At 36.3% G+C, this 15,814-nt stretch overlaps 1 protein-coding gene across 2 annotated transcripts in view; it reads left to right on the top strand.

The window, feature by feature from the left end:
* Nucleotides 1–13,321, top strand: part of nej (CREB binding protein nejire) — a 46,457-nt gene extending 33,136 nt beyond the window's left edge. The window contains exons 8-16 of one of the 2 annotated variants that reach the window (XM_073975461.1): nucleotides 692–802; nucleotides 5,821–6,775; nucleotides 6,836–7,066; nucleotides 7,136–7,366; nucleotides 7,457–7,854; nucleotides 7,935–8,283; nucleotides 8,361–8,684; nucleotides 8,764–9,432; nucleotides 11,293–13,321. In XM_073975461.1, the coding sequence (XP_073831562.1) occupies nucleotides 692–802; nucleotides 5,821–6,775; nucleotides 6,836–7,066; nucleotides 7,136–7,366; nucleotides 7,457–7,854; nucleotides 7,935–8,283; nucleotides 8,361–8,684; nucleotides 8,764–9,432; nucleotides 11,293–11,961 (3,937 nt within the window). In that variant the 3' untranslated portion in view covers nucleotides 11,962–13,321. The remainder of the gene's footprint in view (nucleotides 1–691; nucleotides 803–5,820; nucleotides 6,776–6,835; nucleotides 7,067–7,135; nucleotides 7,367–7,456; nucleotides 7,855–7,934; nucleotides 8,284–8,360; nucleotides 8,685–8,763; nucleotides 9,433–11,292) is intronic. The other variant, XM_073975463.1, reaches the window with a different exon arrangement.
* Nucleotides 13,322–15,814: the final 2,493 nt, after the last annotated feature.

The raw sequence follows: 15,814 nt of genomic DNA, 5'->3' as shown, positions 1-15,814 counted from the left end.
ATCTGACCACCTCTGTTCCCCGTCCACATACCATTATTTTTTTATATATGTTCCTAACAACTTGTGTTACATCCTTGATCAAATTGATGTTGTCTTCCCCCACCCAAAAAAAAACTAATGGCTCTTTTAATGAATCAAAAAAAAAAAAAAAAAAAAAAAAAAAAAAAATCATTGTCATATGGCAACTCAATACAAATGTTTTTAAAATATTATTTATCAATATTATTCAATTATTTATTTTCTATACGCCGCTTTTCCTGTTAATCTATAAAAAAAAAACATTTGAATATTTTCTTGCTTATTCATAACACCTTCCCTACTTTCTAACTCCTTGATATCGTATTGTATTTTTTTTTATTATTTTGTTCCATATCCTTATCATTATTTCCCTGTGTCCGCCCGCCCGCCTATCAAATTCTATGTTGTTGTAAATGAATATCAAAATTGTTCGCACGCACAAAAACATACAAAAAACTGCCATTATTCACCATCAAAAACCAAAAAAACTGCCGCTAAAAATATACGATCGCTCTGCTTGTTTGTATTAATTAATTTTGGATTGTTGCGCGCGTACCACCATCCTTCACCACCAAACCAACCAATCAACCAAAAAACAACCACAAACACACAATAAATCTATATAATCAATTACAAAACCTTATATCAAATTCTTATAATGAACGAATAATAGTCTAAAGGATTATGGTGTTGCCTCAAACAGATATACATTCTGCCAGAAGTGCTTTAATGACATCCAGGGAGACACCGTTACACTGGGAGATGATCCACTGCAGTCACAAACGTAAGTAACAACATTTGAAATTTTATTATGTAAATAGCTGTAATCACTCATGGTGGTAAAATGGCATTGTAGATCTTGAACATGTTGTTAATATTGTAGATCTACAAAAGTTTACAATACCATAACAAAATACTTGAAAGATTAATTTACTACGGGATTGTTAATTTACTCGATCAAAAAGTATTAGCGGTATTCACTCATGTTGGTAAAGTGGCATTGTAGATCTTGTACATGTTGTTAATATTGTAGATCTACAAAAGTTTACAATACCATAACAACAAAATACTTGGAAGTTTAATTTACTACAGAGTTGTTAATTTACTCGACCTAAAAGTATTGTAAACATTGCACTGTACTTTTACTAGGGTGTAGAACAGCTGATTGTTTTGTCGCCACTTTGTTGTGAGTTTTATTTTGTCGGAGTATTGTTTTGTGGTAGACAAAATGGGAAAAATAAAAGGAATAAAAGAATGGAGCCCAAGAAAAAACAATTTTTTATGAAACAAGTAAAAAAGTATCAGTCGGCTTTGCCGACAGAGATATACCCTCAGCCTGTGTATATTGAAACAATTTTTTGCCAAAATGCGTATGTATTTAGTAGGTTTTAAAAATTTTGGGCGTTTGAACCGACGAAAATGTTGATTAGGATTAAAGATCAAAAGTTTTGTGGGGAGATACTAAAAGGAATGGATCGACATTGACCGTTATGGAAGTGGATCTCCAGCCACAACATATGGTGCCATAGGGGGTTTTTACAATCTTCGGGCTGTTTGCTCAAGAAGTATGGACTTGCCACTAAAAAAACTTTTGCCATCGTAATTGAGGCAGCGAATGCATATTGCTTGAACAAAAGTCAAAGTGATTCGATATCAGGTCTTAAAGTGAACTTATCCGAAATTTTGTGTGGGAGGTAACGGATTGAGTGGACAAAAATAGCCCATATTTCAACCTGTTCTATATCTGGTAGATATATTAGGACGTGTAAAGTATAGACCAATTCGGCCACTCCCTTCAAGAGTTACCGTACGAACAATTTTTCCGAACATGTTTGAAATTTTGTGGGGGAGGTACCTGAAGAAGTGGACCGATATGAGTTATGTTCAAACTTAAACTATGTTTGGACAAAATATTACTAAGGACATATTTTGGACCGAATCGGCAGATCCGTTCGAGAGTTATCTTTCGCTCCAACCACCTCACACGGTGTCATAGGGATTTTTTGCAAGTTTCATGCTATTTTCTCAGGAAGTATGGACTTGCCCCTGATGAAACTTGTACCGTCGTATTGAGGGCAGCGAATACAAGTTGCTAAAACAAAAATCAAAGCGATTCGAGAGATGGCCCTAAACTGAACTTTTCCGAAAATTTTGTGTGGGAGGTACCCGAAGGAGTGAACCTATTGAGACCATATTGGAACCTCATATTACTCTGGTAGAAAGTTTACGCTATACAAAGTATGGACCAAATTGGTCACTCCCTTCAAGAGTTATCGTGCGCACAAACTTTCCGAACATTCTCGAACTTTTGTGGGGGAGGTACCGGAAGGAGTGGACCGATGTAGCTCATCTTCGAACTTAAACTAAGTTTGGGCAAAATATTACGAAAGCCAAAATTTTAACCGAATCGGTTCATCCGTTCGAGAGTTATCGTGCGCTCCAGCCAGGAGAACAGACAGACGGGCGGACATGGCTAGATCCACTCCAAATTGTCTGAAACACATTTCGTCCAAACATACTTGGGGTCTAAAACCATTATTTCGATGAGGCACATTTTCATCGTATCGTTGTAAAGAAACCCTAGTACATATACAAGAGTTGTAAATCTACCACCATAAGTGAATACTGCTAATATTTTATTTATAAGAATGATGGAGTCACGATAATTTTAAGAAATTTTAGCTGAAAAGAATATACTAGTAAAATTCAGTTATCAAATATATGCAGTATGTTTCGTCCAAAATTAATTCCACATAAAAATTTGTTCAAAAAATAAGCGAACAGAAAATGTAGAAACGTCAAAAATCTATAAGAAATGTCAAAATCTTCGTACCAGCCAATCAGAAGCCATGAATCATGTTGCTACTTTTTACTCCCCCAAATTTGTTGTAAAATGTTTCTAAAGAGAACGCTATTCCGTGCCATTTTGTAAAAAGAGAAGTGAACAGTTTGCAACTTTTTTTTTTTTTTTTTTTTTTTGAGTAATATGCAATTGTAGTTAAAGTTGTAAAAACTTGTTAGTTCTGGAACATCACTATTATTCAACATTAAATGTAATATATGGACGCTCTATTGGTCTTCTATTAGAGGGCATTTTAATCTTCTAAAGAAAGAAATTTTAGTCTTCAATATAAAGAATTTTTGGTCTTCTATTGAAAGACCTGTTGGTCCACTATGTGAAGACCATCTGATCTTCTATAGGAAGATATTTTGGAACAACTCTAGTTTAGTAAAAACTCTTCGATTTTTTTGAAATTTTTTCCAGAGGTAGATATTGTTGCGCTGATCATGGGAATGTATAATTTTCTTTGGTGACGGATCCGGTTACCCGGTTATTGGACCCGAAAGTCCAGGTACAAAACCCGGGTTAGATCCGGCTCTACTGAACTGATTGCTACAAATTGCTCATTGGAAAGCTTATGGAAATACCTATCTAACAAGTGGTCATATGAGGTTAGTTTCAAGTGGTCAGGTGATATAACCCAAAAACTGATTTTTGGACCCGGATTTTTCCATAAAACCCTCAAAAGGTCGAAAATGGGCCCATTATGGGTGCCCGCTTAATGTATATCAGATTATAGCCCGCACTTTAACCTTTCCAAAATGGTTCTACATGTTGTAATACCTTCTCTGGATCCAGAGATATGGCCCTTAGAATCTTGAGAACTCGGTTCTGTAGAGATCATTGTAAAGTTCTAAATTTAACAAACTTTTCTTTTAAATTATATTTTTTCTCTAAATAGCCGGCCTTCGGCGGGGGATTTAAAACTTTAAAACTTAAAAAAAAAAAACGGGAACAAAATTTTCTATTAAATTATAAATGTTTCTCTACATAGCCGGCCTTCAGCCGCCGATTTATGACTTTCTCCTATGGACAGGTGCAAATCTAGGGAACGGGAACAAAATGTTCTTTTAAATTGTAATTTTTTCTATAAATAGCCACTTAGAGAAACCGGGTTGTCGAGATTCTAAGAGCCATATATATGTCTGAATCCAGGGAAGGTATTACAACATCCGCGTCCAAAAATCAGTTTTTGGGTTATATCACCTGACCGCTTAAAACTAACCCCATCATATGACCACTTGTTGGATAGGTATTTCAAATGATACCCATTTTGTAGCAATCGGTTTAGTAGAGCCGTGTCTAACCCGGGTTTTGTACCCGGACTTTCGGGTTCAATAACCGGGTAACCGGGTCCGCCCGCAAGCAAATTATACATTTCCGTGATCAGCGCAACAATATCTAACTCTGGAAAAGTTTCAGAAAAATCGGAGAGTTTTTACTAAATTAGAGTTAAGCCGATTTTTTAATTTTCCATAGAGAGTCATTTTCGTTTTCTATGTGAAGAATTTTTGGTCTTCTATACGGAGACATTTTGTTCTTTCTGTTGGTCTTCTTTTTGAAGACATTTTCGTCTTATAAAGGAAGACCTTCTGGTCTTCAATTTATATATTCTATTTATATATAAATTGATATTTATAAGACCTTTTGCTTCTATATAGGAAATCCTTATGCTCTTCTATATGAGTTTCTTTTGGCCTTATATTTGAAGACCGTTTGATTTTCTATAGGAAGACCTTTTGATATTCTTTAGGAAGAACTTTTGGTCTTCAATAGGAACACATATTGGTCTTCTATAGGAAAACCTGTTGGTCTTCTATGGGAAAAACGTTTTGTCTTGTATACGAAGAACTTTTGAACATCTATAGAAATACATTTTGGTCATCTATAGAAACACCTTTACGCCTTCAAGACCTTTTGGTCTTTTATAGGAAGACTTTATGTCTTCTATTTGGTCCTCTATAGGAAGAACTTTTGGTCTGCTATAGAAAGATTTTGGTCTGCTATAGAAAGATTTTGGTCTTTTATTTGAAGACCATTTGTTTTCTATAGGAATATCATTTGGTCTTTTATAGGAAGACCTTTGGTCCTTTATAGGAAGACATTTTGTTTTTCAATAGGCATATATTTTGGTTATTTAAAGGAAGATCTGTTAGTCTCTAATAGGAAGAAATTTTAGTTTTCTACAAGATGACCTTTTTGGAAGCATTGCTCTTCACAACAGTGCCTTCATTACAAAACCCCTTACTTACCTACTATTTTATGAGGGACATGTCGTGCGAAGTGTTTGGTTATTTTTAGGCCTCTAAAATAAGTATTTACGACTTCTGGAAACCACTTATTTAAGTACTTATTTTAGTGGCCCAAAAAACACGTATTTCGCGGGACATGTCCTTGTTAAAATAATGAATTAGTAAGTAGATTTGTATTATTTTTGCTGGGAAGCTGGGTTCAGTCGCTTTTTATAAGTGGATACCTCGGATTTCATATTGATCTTAGTTGCTCATATTACCTCCCCAATATATTTAGTTAAGTCTGTCACTTGTTAGAGCTCTTCCCAATAAAGAAATATACAAAAATTCTGACTGATGCACGAACATTGTTGTCGGTATTTAGTTAACAACAAAGGAGGAAAAAAATTAACGAAGAAGTTGGCATAGATGTTCGGAAAATAATAGCCACCCCTGTATTAGAACGACACGCTTTGAGGAACATTCTATGCCAACTTCTTCTTCTTCCTTTTCGTTTGCTTACCAATCGTTGATCTTATTGAAGCATATCCATTGTACAAATTACAGGACACTTGGTATAAAAAAGCTATGAAAAAACAATCTCAAGATTTTTGAGGGATTGGTTATATCAATCTACTACTATCAGTGACTCAAATTTTGTTTACACAATTTATCATTTAAACTCTTATCTTATTGCCTACCTTTCTTCTTCCCCCCTCCCTTTTCTAGCCAAATTAAAAAGGATCAATTCAAAGAAATGAAAAATGATCATTTGGAACTTGAACCATTTGTTGATTGCCAAGAATGCGGTCGTAAACAGCATCAAATTTGTGTTTTATGGTTGGATTCCATATGGCCAGGTGGTTTTGTTTGTGCCCGTTGTCTGGAGAAGAAGAATTCCAAACGAAAAGAGAATAAATTCAATGCTAAACGTTTACCCACCACTAAATTGGGTATTTACATTGAGACACGCGTCAATAATTTCCTCAAGAAAAAAGAAGCTGGTGCTGGTGAAGTACACATTCGTGTTGTCTCATCATCGGATAAGTGCGTAGAAGTGAAACCTGGAATGCGTAGGCGTTTCGTGGAAAATGGTGAAATGAATGCAGAATTCCCATACAGAGCAAAAGCATTGTTCGCTTTCGAGGAAGTTGATGGCATTGATGTTTGTTTCTTTGGCATGCATGTACAAGAATACGGGTCAGAATGTCCACCTCCGAATACCAGACGTGTATATATTGCCTATTTGGATTCGGTGCATTTCTTTAGACCCCGTCAATATCGTACTGCAGTATATCATGAAATTTTACTTGGTTACATGGACTATGTCAAACAATTGGGCTATACAATGGCTCATATTTGGGCTTGTCCGCCATCGGAAGGTGATGATTATATATTCCACTGCCATCCTACAGATCAGAGAATACCCAAACCAAAACGTTTACAAGAATGGTATAAGAAAATGTTAGATAAAGGTATGATTGAACGTACCATCCAAGACTACAAGGATATCCTCAAGCAGGCTGTAGAAGATAAACTAACGTCGGCAGCTGAACTGCCGTATTTCGAGGGTGATTTCTGGCCAAATGTTTTGGAGGAAAGTATAAAGGAGCTCGATCAGGAGGAAGAAGAAAAGCGTAAACAAGCTGAAGCTGCCGAAGCAGCAGCTGCTGCTGCCGCAAATGTATGTTTTTCTTAGAGAATGCAATTTTTGTTTCTGTAATTTACAATTTCTTTCCAATAGATTTTCTCAATTGAGGACAGTGATGTTAGCGGAGATGGTAAAAAGAAGGGCCAGAAGAAGGCCAAAAAATCAAACAAATCAAAGGCTGCTCAACGCAAAAACAACAAAAAGTCCAATGAACAACAGGCGGGTAATGATCTTTCGGCGAAAATCTATGCCACCATGGAAAAGCACAAAGAAGTGTTCTTCGTTATAAGGCTGCATTCAGCGCAATCAGCGGCCAGTTTAGCGGTATGTTATACATAATACGCCACATATAACAAAGATAAATTAAATATATATCTTTCCATACTCCAACAGCCCATTCAAGATCCTGATCCATTGTTACAATGTGATCTCATGGATGGTCGTGATGCATTCCTTACCTTGGCTCGTGATAAACACTACGAATTCTCATCATTGCGCAGAGCACAATTTTCCACATTATGTATGTTGTACGAGTTACATAATCAAGGACAAGATAAATTTGTCTACACCTGCAACAATTGCAAAACTCCGGTTGAAACTCGCTTCCATTGTACGGTGTGTGATGTAAGTAGAATTTTATTCAAATCTCACAAAATGTTTTATATTTTTACCACTTGTAATTGTTTTCATTTGTCTCCATCCTCTCCTTTTTAGGACTTTGACTTGTGTACAATATGTAATGAAAAGATTGGTCATCCTCACAAAATGGAGAAACTGGGCTTCGATCTGGATGATGGCTCTTCTCCAGCCGATTTGAAACAAGCCAATCCTCAGGAGGCACGCAAGCAATCCATACAGCGTTGTATACAATCTTTGGTTCATGCTTGTCAGTGTCGCGATGCCAATTGTCGACTACCTTCGTGCCAGAAGATGAAACGTGTGGTGCAGCACACAAAGAACTGCAAACGGAAAACCAATGGTGGTTGTCCCATTTGCAAGCAACTTATTGCTCTGTGCTGTTATCATGCCAAACATTGCCAAGAGCAAAAGTGTCCAGTGCCTTTCTGTCCAAATATCAAACACAAGCTCAAGCAACAACAATTGCAACAAAAGTATGTATTAAATGTTGGTGTGTTTTTGGGTGGATGTGACATGTCAAGAACTAACAATTTGTTTCTTTGTATTCTTTTAGGTTGCAACAACAACAGTTGTTACGCAGACGTGTCGCCCTTATGTCGCGTACTGTTACGGCTCCAGCTGCCTTGCCTGGACCTGCCGCTGTCACCAATCCAGTGGTTGTTTCAGGTGGTGTACCGGTTCCCAATGTGGCTATGGTGACGCCCACTGTTGTGGGAGGCCAACCGGCCATTATGCCAGCTGGTGCTGCAGGAGCTATGAGTCCCTCCACAGTTCCAGTGCCCTCACCGGTGGCTGCACCAATAGGCGGTGGCATGACATCGCCACATCCTCATCAGCCAGGCATGGGAATGAAGGGTGGCGGTCATTCGCCCTCACCCAATGTGTTGCAGGTTGTTAAACAGGTATGTACCACATAAAATACTAGTGTGTATGTGTGTTTGCATGTGCAAGGCAACCATTCATTGATGCCCAATTTTAGGTACAGGAAGAAGCTGCCCGACAGCAAGTACCCCATGGAGGTGGCTTTGGCAAAGGTGGAGCAATGGCACCGCCAGTTATGCAACGCCATCATATGGGCGGTCTACCCAATCAACCGAATCCCGGTATGGTAGGCAATGTTGGGAATGTTCCTGGTGGTGTTGGTAATGTGGGACCCATGGGCCCTGGCGCCAGCAATGTTATGGGTAATAATCTATTACCAATGGATCAGTGGGGCAATCGCTATCCCAACAACAATGCTAATCAAGGCATGCGTCAACCCAATCAAAATCAGGTTATGCAACCCAATGCCATGCAACAACAAGTAAGGAATCGAAAAACACAAACAAGTCACAACGAAAGCATTTCTATTACCTGTGTATTTTTTATTTTTCTAATTTTAGGGAATGATGGGCGGCATGGTTGTTGCTGCAGGTTCTCAACAAATGCCCGGCAGTTCAGGCAATATGCCAGGTAATGTCCAAGGAGTTGGTGGCATGGGTGGTAATAATCCGGGCATGGTTGGCATGGGAGGTGCTGGCCCAATGGGTGGTGGCCCTGGTGCCGGAATACGACCCCAAGGTCAGCATCCCAATGCTGGTGGAGTTGGTGGCTCAGGACAAATGCCAAATGGTCCACTCAACAATCAGTTGAACACACAACAACTGCACCAAATCATGCAAAAGATCAAGAACAATCCCACTAATGAAGGTCACCAACAAATCTTGCAAGTGTTGAAACAAAATCCACAAATAATGGCTGCAATTATTAAGCAAAGACAACAGAGTCAAAACAATGCCAATGCTGGTGGTCAACAAGGTGGAGGTGCTGGCGGAGCTGGTGTTGGTGCTGCGGGTAATGGTCCTCAACAGCAACAGCAGCAGCAGCAACTCCAACAACAACAGGTAATGCAACAACAACAAATGCAACATATGATGAGCCAACAACAACAAATGCCACAATCACAGCAACAAGTTATGATGCAGCAGCAACAACAAAATGCTGGACAACATCAGCGTATGCCAGGAATGCAGAATCCAATGATGATGCAACAACAACAGCAACAGGGACAAGTAAGTACATACAATTGCATTTCATAGTTTTATGTAATATCCTACCCCAGGCTCTTGGGAATCAATGCGAACAATTTTTCTACAGCTTGGTTTCTGAGTTGAAGAAATCACTGCAAAGGACAATCTGCTGAAAATTGGTGATAGAAGGATTGTTTAGAGATTCAGTCAAGGAGCTTTGCAGCAGATCGGTATAAAAGTAGCGGTATATAAGAGCCTACATAGCAGAAGGCAATTTATATAGAAGCAAAAACAAAAGAGAGGCAAGACTAATAGAAATGTGGTTTCACAGGCGTACAGATTGGTGTTGATAAGCGAGAAGATGGAAGTCTTTCTAGATGAGTAGAAGTCTTATTGGACGACCACTGGCGAGACTGTAGATTATTATAGACTACTAGAAGAATGCTGTAATTTTATGTAGTTTTTTACACTAGTAAAGACTATGGTTTGGAGGCGATTATGGACGACCCGAAGGAGGTTTTGTAGGCGACCAGAATAGAGTCTTTATAGACGACTCGAATGGAGTATTTATGGACGGCTTGAATGGAGTCTTAATGGACGACTCAAAGGGAGTCTTTATAGACGACTCGAAGGGAGTTTTAATATACGACCCGTAGGGAGTCTTTTTAAACGACCAGAAGGGTGTCTTTTTAGACGACCCGAGTGAAGTCTTTATAGACGACCAGACGGAAGTTCTTATAGACGACTCGAAGGGAGTCTTTATAGACGACTCGAAGGGAGTCTTTATAGACGACTCGAAGGGAGTCTTTATAGACGACTCGAAGGGAGGGAGTCTTTATAGACGACTCGAAGGGAGTTTTAATAGAAGACCCGAAGGGAGTCTTTTTTAGGCGACCCGAGTCTTTATAGACGACCCAAGGGGACGAGGAATTTTCGTTCAGCATAACCCCCGTAGATAACCAGAAGATATCAATCCCACGACAGCGGGTTCTCTCCTCCGAGAAACAAAAATACCGAGGAATTTTCGTTCAGCATAACCCCCAATCCAATCAATCCCACGACAGCGGGTTCTTTCCTACCGGATTGACCCGAAACAATAGTGTTTCGTCCAGCGGTTGCCAACCCAGCATCAGACCTGTGCTTCACGTTGGTTTCTATGCTGCTACAACAACAACAACCAGAAGATAGGACAAACTTGGAAAGAATAGAATGTAGTTTTTACGAAAGAGTAGAAGGAAGTCTTTATAGATTCGGAGATGTGAATTCCAATAAACGGTTTTTATAGGGAACCAGAAAAGCATAATTATATAATGAAAATCATACAGGAATTCTTCATATTCGAACAGTCTTTTTTTAGTCTTTGAACTTCTATATCTCAATAACGGTAAATCCTACGAAATTATCAGAAAGGTCAATCTTGTAGAGAATTTTCACTGCTACAACATATTCTTTAGTACCATTTGGAAGGACTTGCGGTTTCCTACGTGAAATCGTGAAAACCTAAAAAAAAAAAACCTTAAAAATGCCGACTTGAATCGCGATTTATTTAAAAAGCGCTCCGGCGATTTTTTTATTATTATTTTTCTCATCTATGAAGATTGTAGTTTCAGAATCGGCAAAAACTTCCCAGGTGTAAACATCTTCCATTTAAAGTTGCTTTAAGAACACCGTGAGGCATCATAAACGCGTATATATAGAAGAGTAAAAGACAATCCGCATAGACAAACAGAAGATAAGGTTTATAGGGAGGTTCAGTTTAGGGAGGGAGTAGTAGTAGTATAGTCGATTGATAGGAGGAAGCGTTATCCTTTAATGAAAGAATAGAAACGAAGAGAGGGTTTCTATAGGCCAGCCAGCAATCATTTGTTTTACACAAAATGCATTTATTTCTTAATCTTCTAGGCTTCCAACCCGCAATGGTTTAAAATGCGTCAAATGCCCAATTATCCACCACCATATCGTCAGCGAGCACCTCAACAAATGGGTGGTGTAGGAGGACCTGGTCAACAATTCGGTGGCGTCGGTTCATTTGGAGGACCAGGAGCTGGTGGACCCACTGGTGGTCCCGTCGATCAATATGCTGCCATGCAACAGGGCCTCAAACCATCACCTCAACAGCAAATGGGCGGTATGCCCGGAGTACAACAGCAACAAATGATGCAAGGTGCCGGTGGTATGGTTGGTGGACCGAATGTTATGGGTCCACCAACACCGCACACACTACAACAGCAATTAATGCAACAATCAGCAAGAGCATCACCGCCAATACGTTCACCACAACCCACACCCTCACCACGTTCAGCACCATCGCCACGAGCCGGACCATCGGCCTCACCACGTGCTCAACCCAGTCCTCATCATGTTATGTCACATTCACCCGCGCCTCAAACATCCCATGATGGTCTACACAATCATGGTGGTATGCATCCGCATCAGTCACCACTGCCAGGTGTGCCACAAGATGTGGTAGGTGGTGTTGGAGGAGTTGGTGTGGGCGGTGTGGTTGGCGGTCCCGGTGGCCCAGTTTCCGATGCCTCCGATCAACTTACCAAATTTGTAGAACAACTTTAGTGTAATTAGCTAATGGCAGCGGCTCAATCCCCCTATCCGAATCCATCTCCCTCACCCCATGGCAGCCGCTTTAATATGAATCCTTCCCCCCAGCAACAGCAACAACACCATCAGCAGCAACAGCATCGTTATTTCTAAAACTACTACCAACCAAACAGCAGGCAGTTCAGGTTTGCATTATTCATTTATTTTGTTTTTTTAACATCTATGATGGACACATGACATGAAATCATGTAACTAATCCTTATACAAAGGGCAAATAACTATTTGCCGTTTATCACACAGATCGATCTTGTACTCATGTTATTTAGTTTATTTTATTTTTTACTTATACAATAGGTTTCATTTACAATAATAACATTTTAAATGTTTTTCTTACGATTATGATTTCAATTTTTATATATATAAATAACACATGCATAAAACGTTCTTTGTTTAATTTTTGTACATCAACTATTTAAGACAAAAACAAAATCGTCATTATAATTTTTATATATTTATATAGATTCCTAATAGAGCCCCCCCCCCCCCAAACTAATATAATAATAAAAATAGTAATTGTTAAGATTTGTTGCTTACATCAATAAAGCACGACAACGCGCATCACACTCTTATTTAATTCCATTATGAATGAAGTGAACCAATCAAAAAGAAAAACCAACCAACAATGATAAATGAGTTGTAAGAATAATGAGGGGCCTAGCGTTATTATCGATGAGAATAGAAGTATTGCAGAATAGGTTTTCAATTCTTTCCTCTAAAATTCAAATTTTATTTTTCTTAGTTTTGATTACAAATTGAGGTTAAAATGCTTAATTAGATGTATAAAATTATATCCGATTTCCAAAAATAGGTTTTTTAAATTAGCCAAATATTGGAAAATCAAGTGAAACATCTATTCTTATTTGGTTATACGTAATTCATACCCCCACTCTTACAGCTAACAATTATTTTTTGTCGATCTTAATTACAAGCCACTCCATTGAACAAAACTAGAAAACGATTCCCAATGTGTCCACAACAACCACCCCTAGCCTACTACTCCTTCTAACACAACAACCCATACAAAAATTGAATACTATCAATAAAAATGCATACAAATATAAAACTATTTATACTAATCAGAAAGAATAGCTTATAAAAAAACATACAAAATACATAAAACAAGTCTTAGCTATATAGTCAACCAAGAACCATAAACAACACACACAAAAACTCACACCAACCAATCAACTCTCTCCCCCAACCTTTACATTTAAACATAAAAAAATAAAAATGGAAAAAATCAACAGAAAATCGTAATAATTTAAGTCTTAGCATTCTAAGGAATTTTATACTTTTCTCTATAAAAAAAAACAAACAATTAATTTATATTAAACAAAAAACCAAGACGAAAAAGTTTATTTTAGCACTTTGAGCTATACATATATATTATATATAAAATAGAGATTTAATATTAATTATATAAATACTTATAGAAAAAGAAGCAGATAAGTTAGGATGTATATGTGTTAACAAGAAAATGTCTGAAAGAAACAAAAAAAAACAACAACAAGAAAAAATCCATTACAGCTATTAAATAAGTGATTTAATTTTAAAAACATACCCCTAATAGGCAAGATACCACTCTACAACCAACAAGAAGAAAACAAAATAAATACTTTGTAAAATGTTACTAAATATTTTGTAAATATTAATATTATGGCTATCCTTCCTCCTTCCTTCCCTCGTATCATACTTACCTCCTTCTCGTTTTTTAGCTAATGTAAGACAATTTATATAACATAATGTTAAATATATATTTAAAATTAAAAAAAGAATACACCGACAATTTTTTTTTTCATACATTTTCCAAAAAAAAAGAAGAGAATAACTCCCCCACAACAAACTTAATGTTGAAGTTTTAATTTCCCAATTATTTCTCCACAAAAAATAAATAAAATTTATTTGCAAAATACATCCCAATATCGTCATTGACAATGTAAATAAAATAGTAACATCCCCCCATTATATGTGTAAAAATGTTTGGAATTTTTTAATAATCTTTCTTTAAATTCAAATTTCTCATAAACCACCACCCACAATAAACTCTACAACATTAATACTATGTAACACAACGTTTTAAGCATAACTCTAGGACTCTAGGAGTTTTTTTCCATAATTATATGACACTGAAATATATTTTTCTAATTTTAAAATTTGTTATTTTTTAATATTGCATTTAATGTTGTTTTGTTAATTATATTCATTTGAAAAATAAAATAAAAACTTTGTGGATACTTCAAATTTACGTGGTCTCCAATATTCAAAATTAGTGGATTTACATTTATTTATTTATTTTTGTATTAAAAATTCGTTAATTAAAAATGATATCATTATATTTATGTATAATTTTAAAGACTAAAAATAAATAGATTCAGTAAAATCATAAAAAATAATCCATTTTATTTATAATTTTTCTGAACTAGCATTTAGTGAACATCACAAATAGATTATTAGGGATCAGTGGTATAAATGGTAAAATTTTCTTGCCAAAAAAAACCGGACCGGAGTAATATTTGGTACTATTTGTTGTTGGCTGACCTCCAAAACGTATTTTTTTATTTTTGTAAGAACTAAGTTACAAAAAATTTTTTATTTGGGAATTCTTAACGCTAAAGACAAGTAAACTTTACTGAGGTTTTTGAGCATGAAGAGTTTACATTTTATATACTGAGTTTTTTGAAAATGCGTCATTTTGGGATTGAACATTTACAATCATGAGAAGGGAAAATCTACTACGAGTTTTCAGATGTCCTTCGAAACATTTCAGCAGTGCGATTATATAACTAGTTAACGACAGGATTTTCGATAATTGTCGGTAAGTGGAAAATTTTTTATTACTGATATTTTCAGTAATTTAGCGAGCAAAATAAACCTGTTAGTAGAAGTTACCAATAGCAACAGTGCTGACAATATTTATTCAATATTTTAATTCATACTTTTGCCTTTTAATTTCTACCGATTTTTTAGTCAGTAACGGTTACAGAATTCCACTACAATTACAATTTGGAACATTCCATTTGTAGTTGGAGAATTCCATTTGTAAGTTGCAATATATCAATTGTAATTTCATCTTTCATCATTCAACTCCATTTTTATTTTAAATCATTTTAATTAAAATTCGACTTTTTTTCCATTTGAAATTCGAATTATATCATTTGTAACTCAAAACATTTGAATACAAAAATTGTATTTTTTTTTTTTTTTTTTTTTTTGAATTTCATATGGTATAATTCTTGAATGGAATGGAATAATCAATGAAATCGAATTTCAATTTGAATGTAATAAATTACAAATAGAATTTCTCGAATTAAAATTGAAATGTATTAAAATTATGAAAATGGAATTTAACACTTACCCCCAGTTTTTGTAACTAATTTTTGTTCGTTCGTCTATATTCGTAATAATTTAGGCATTCATAGCTCAGCCCCCAGATGACATACACATCTAATTTTTCGTATACCCGTTCCATATATCATTAAGGATTCCTCATTTAAAAACCAGCGCTCTACATTTGCGCTAAAGCGAGTAAATCGATCTACAAAATTTGACAATTCGTGTGAGAAGAATAAACATTTTTACAAAAACTGGGGGTTAAAATAAAATGTTTGGAATTACATTTGGAAATTGGTGTAAAATTCTCTAATAATGTCCTATTATTGTTAAAAACTATTAAAATTTGGAAATGTGAAAACTTAGCGCACAGACTTTGTATTTGTACTCATCCTGTGTACATACATATTAATTGTTTTGATACGGTTGGAAGTCAGTCAATCACTTTATGATAATATAAAATCGTTTGTCGTTAGGA

The sequence above is a fragment of the Musca autumnalis genome, unplaced genomic scaffold (assembly GCF_047663935.1).
Source record: "Musca autumnalis isolate F117 unplaced genomic scaffold, ASM4766393v1 scaffold_3, whole genome shotgun sequence".
NCBI lineage: Eukaryota > Metazoa > Arthropoda > Insecta > Diptera > Muscidae > Musca > Musca autumnalis.
This window is presented reverse-complemented; position numbering and strand designations above follow the sequence as displayed.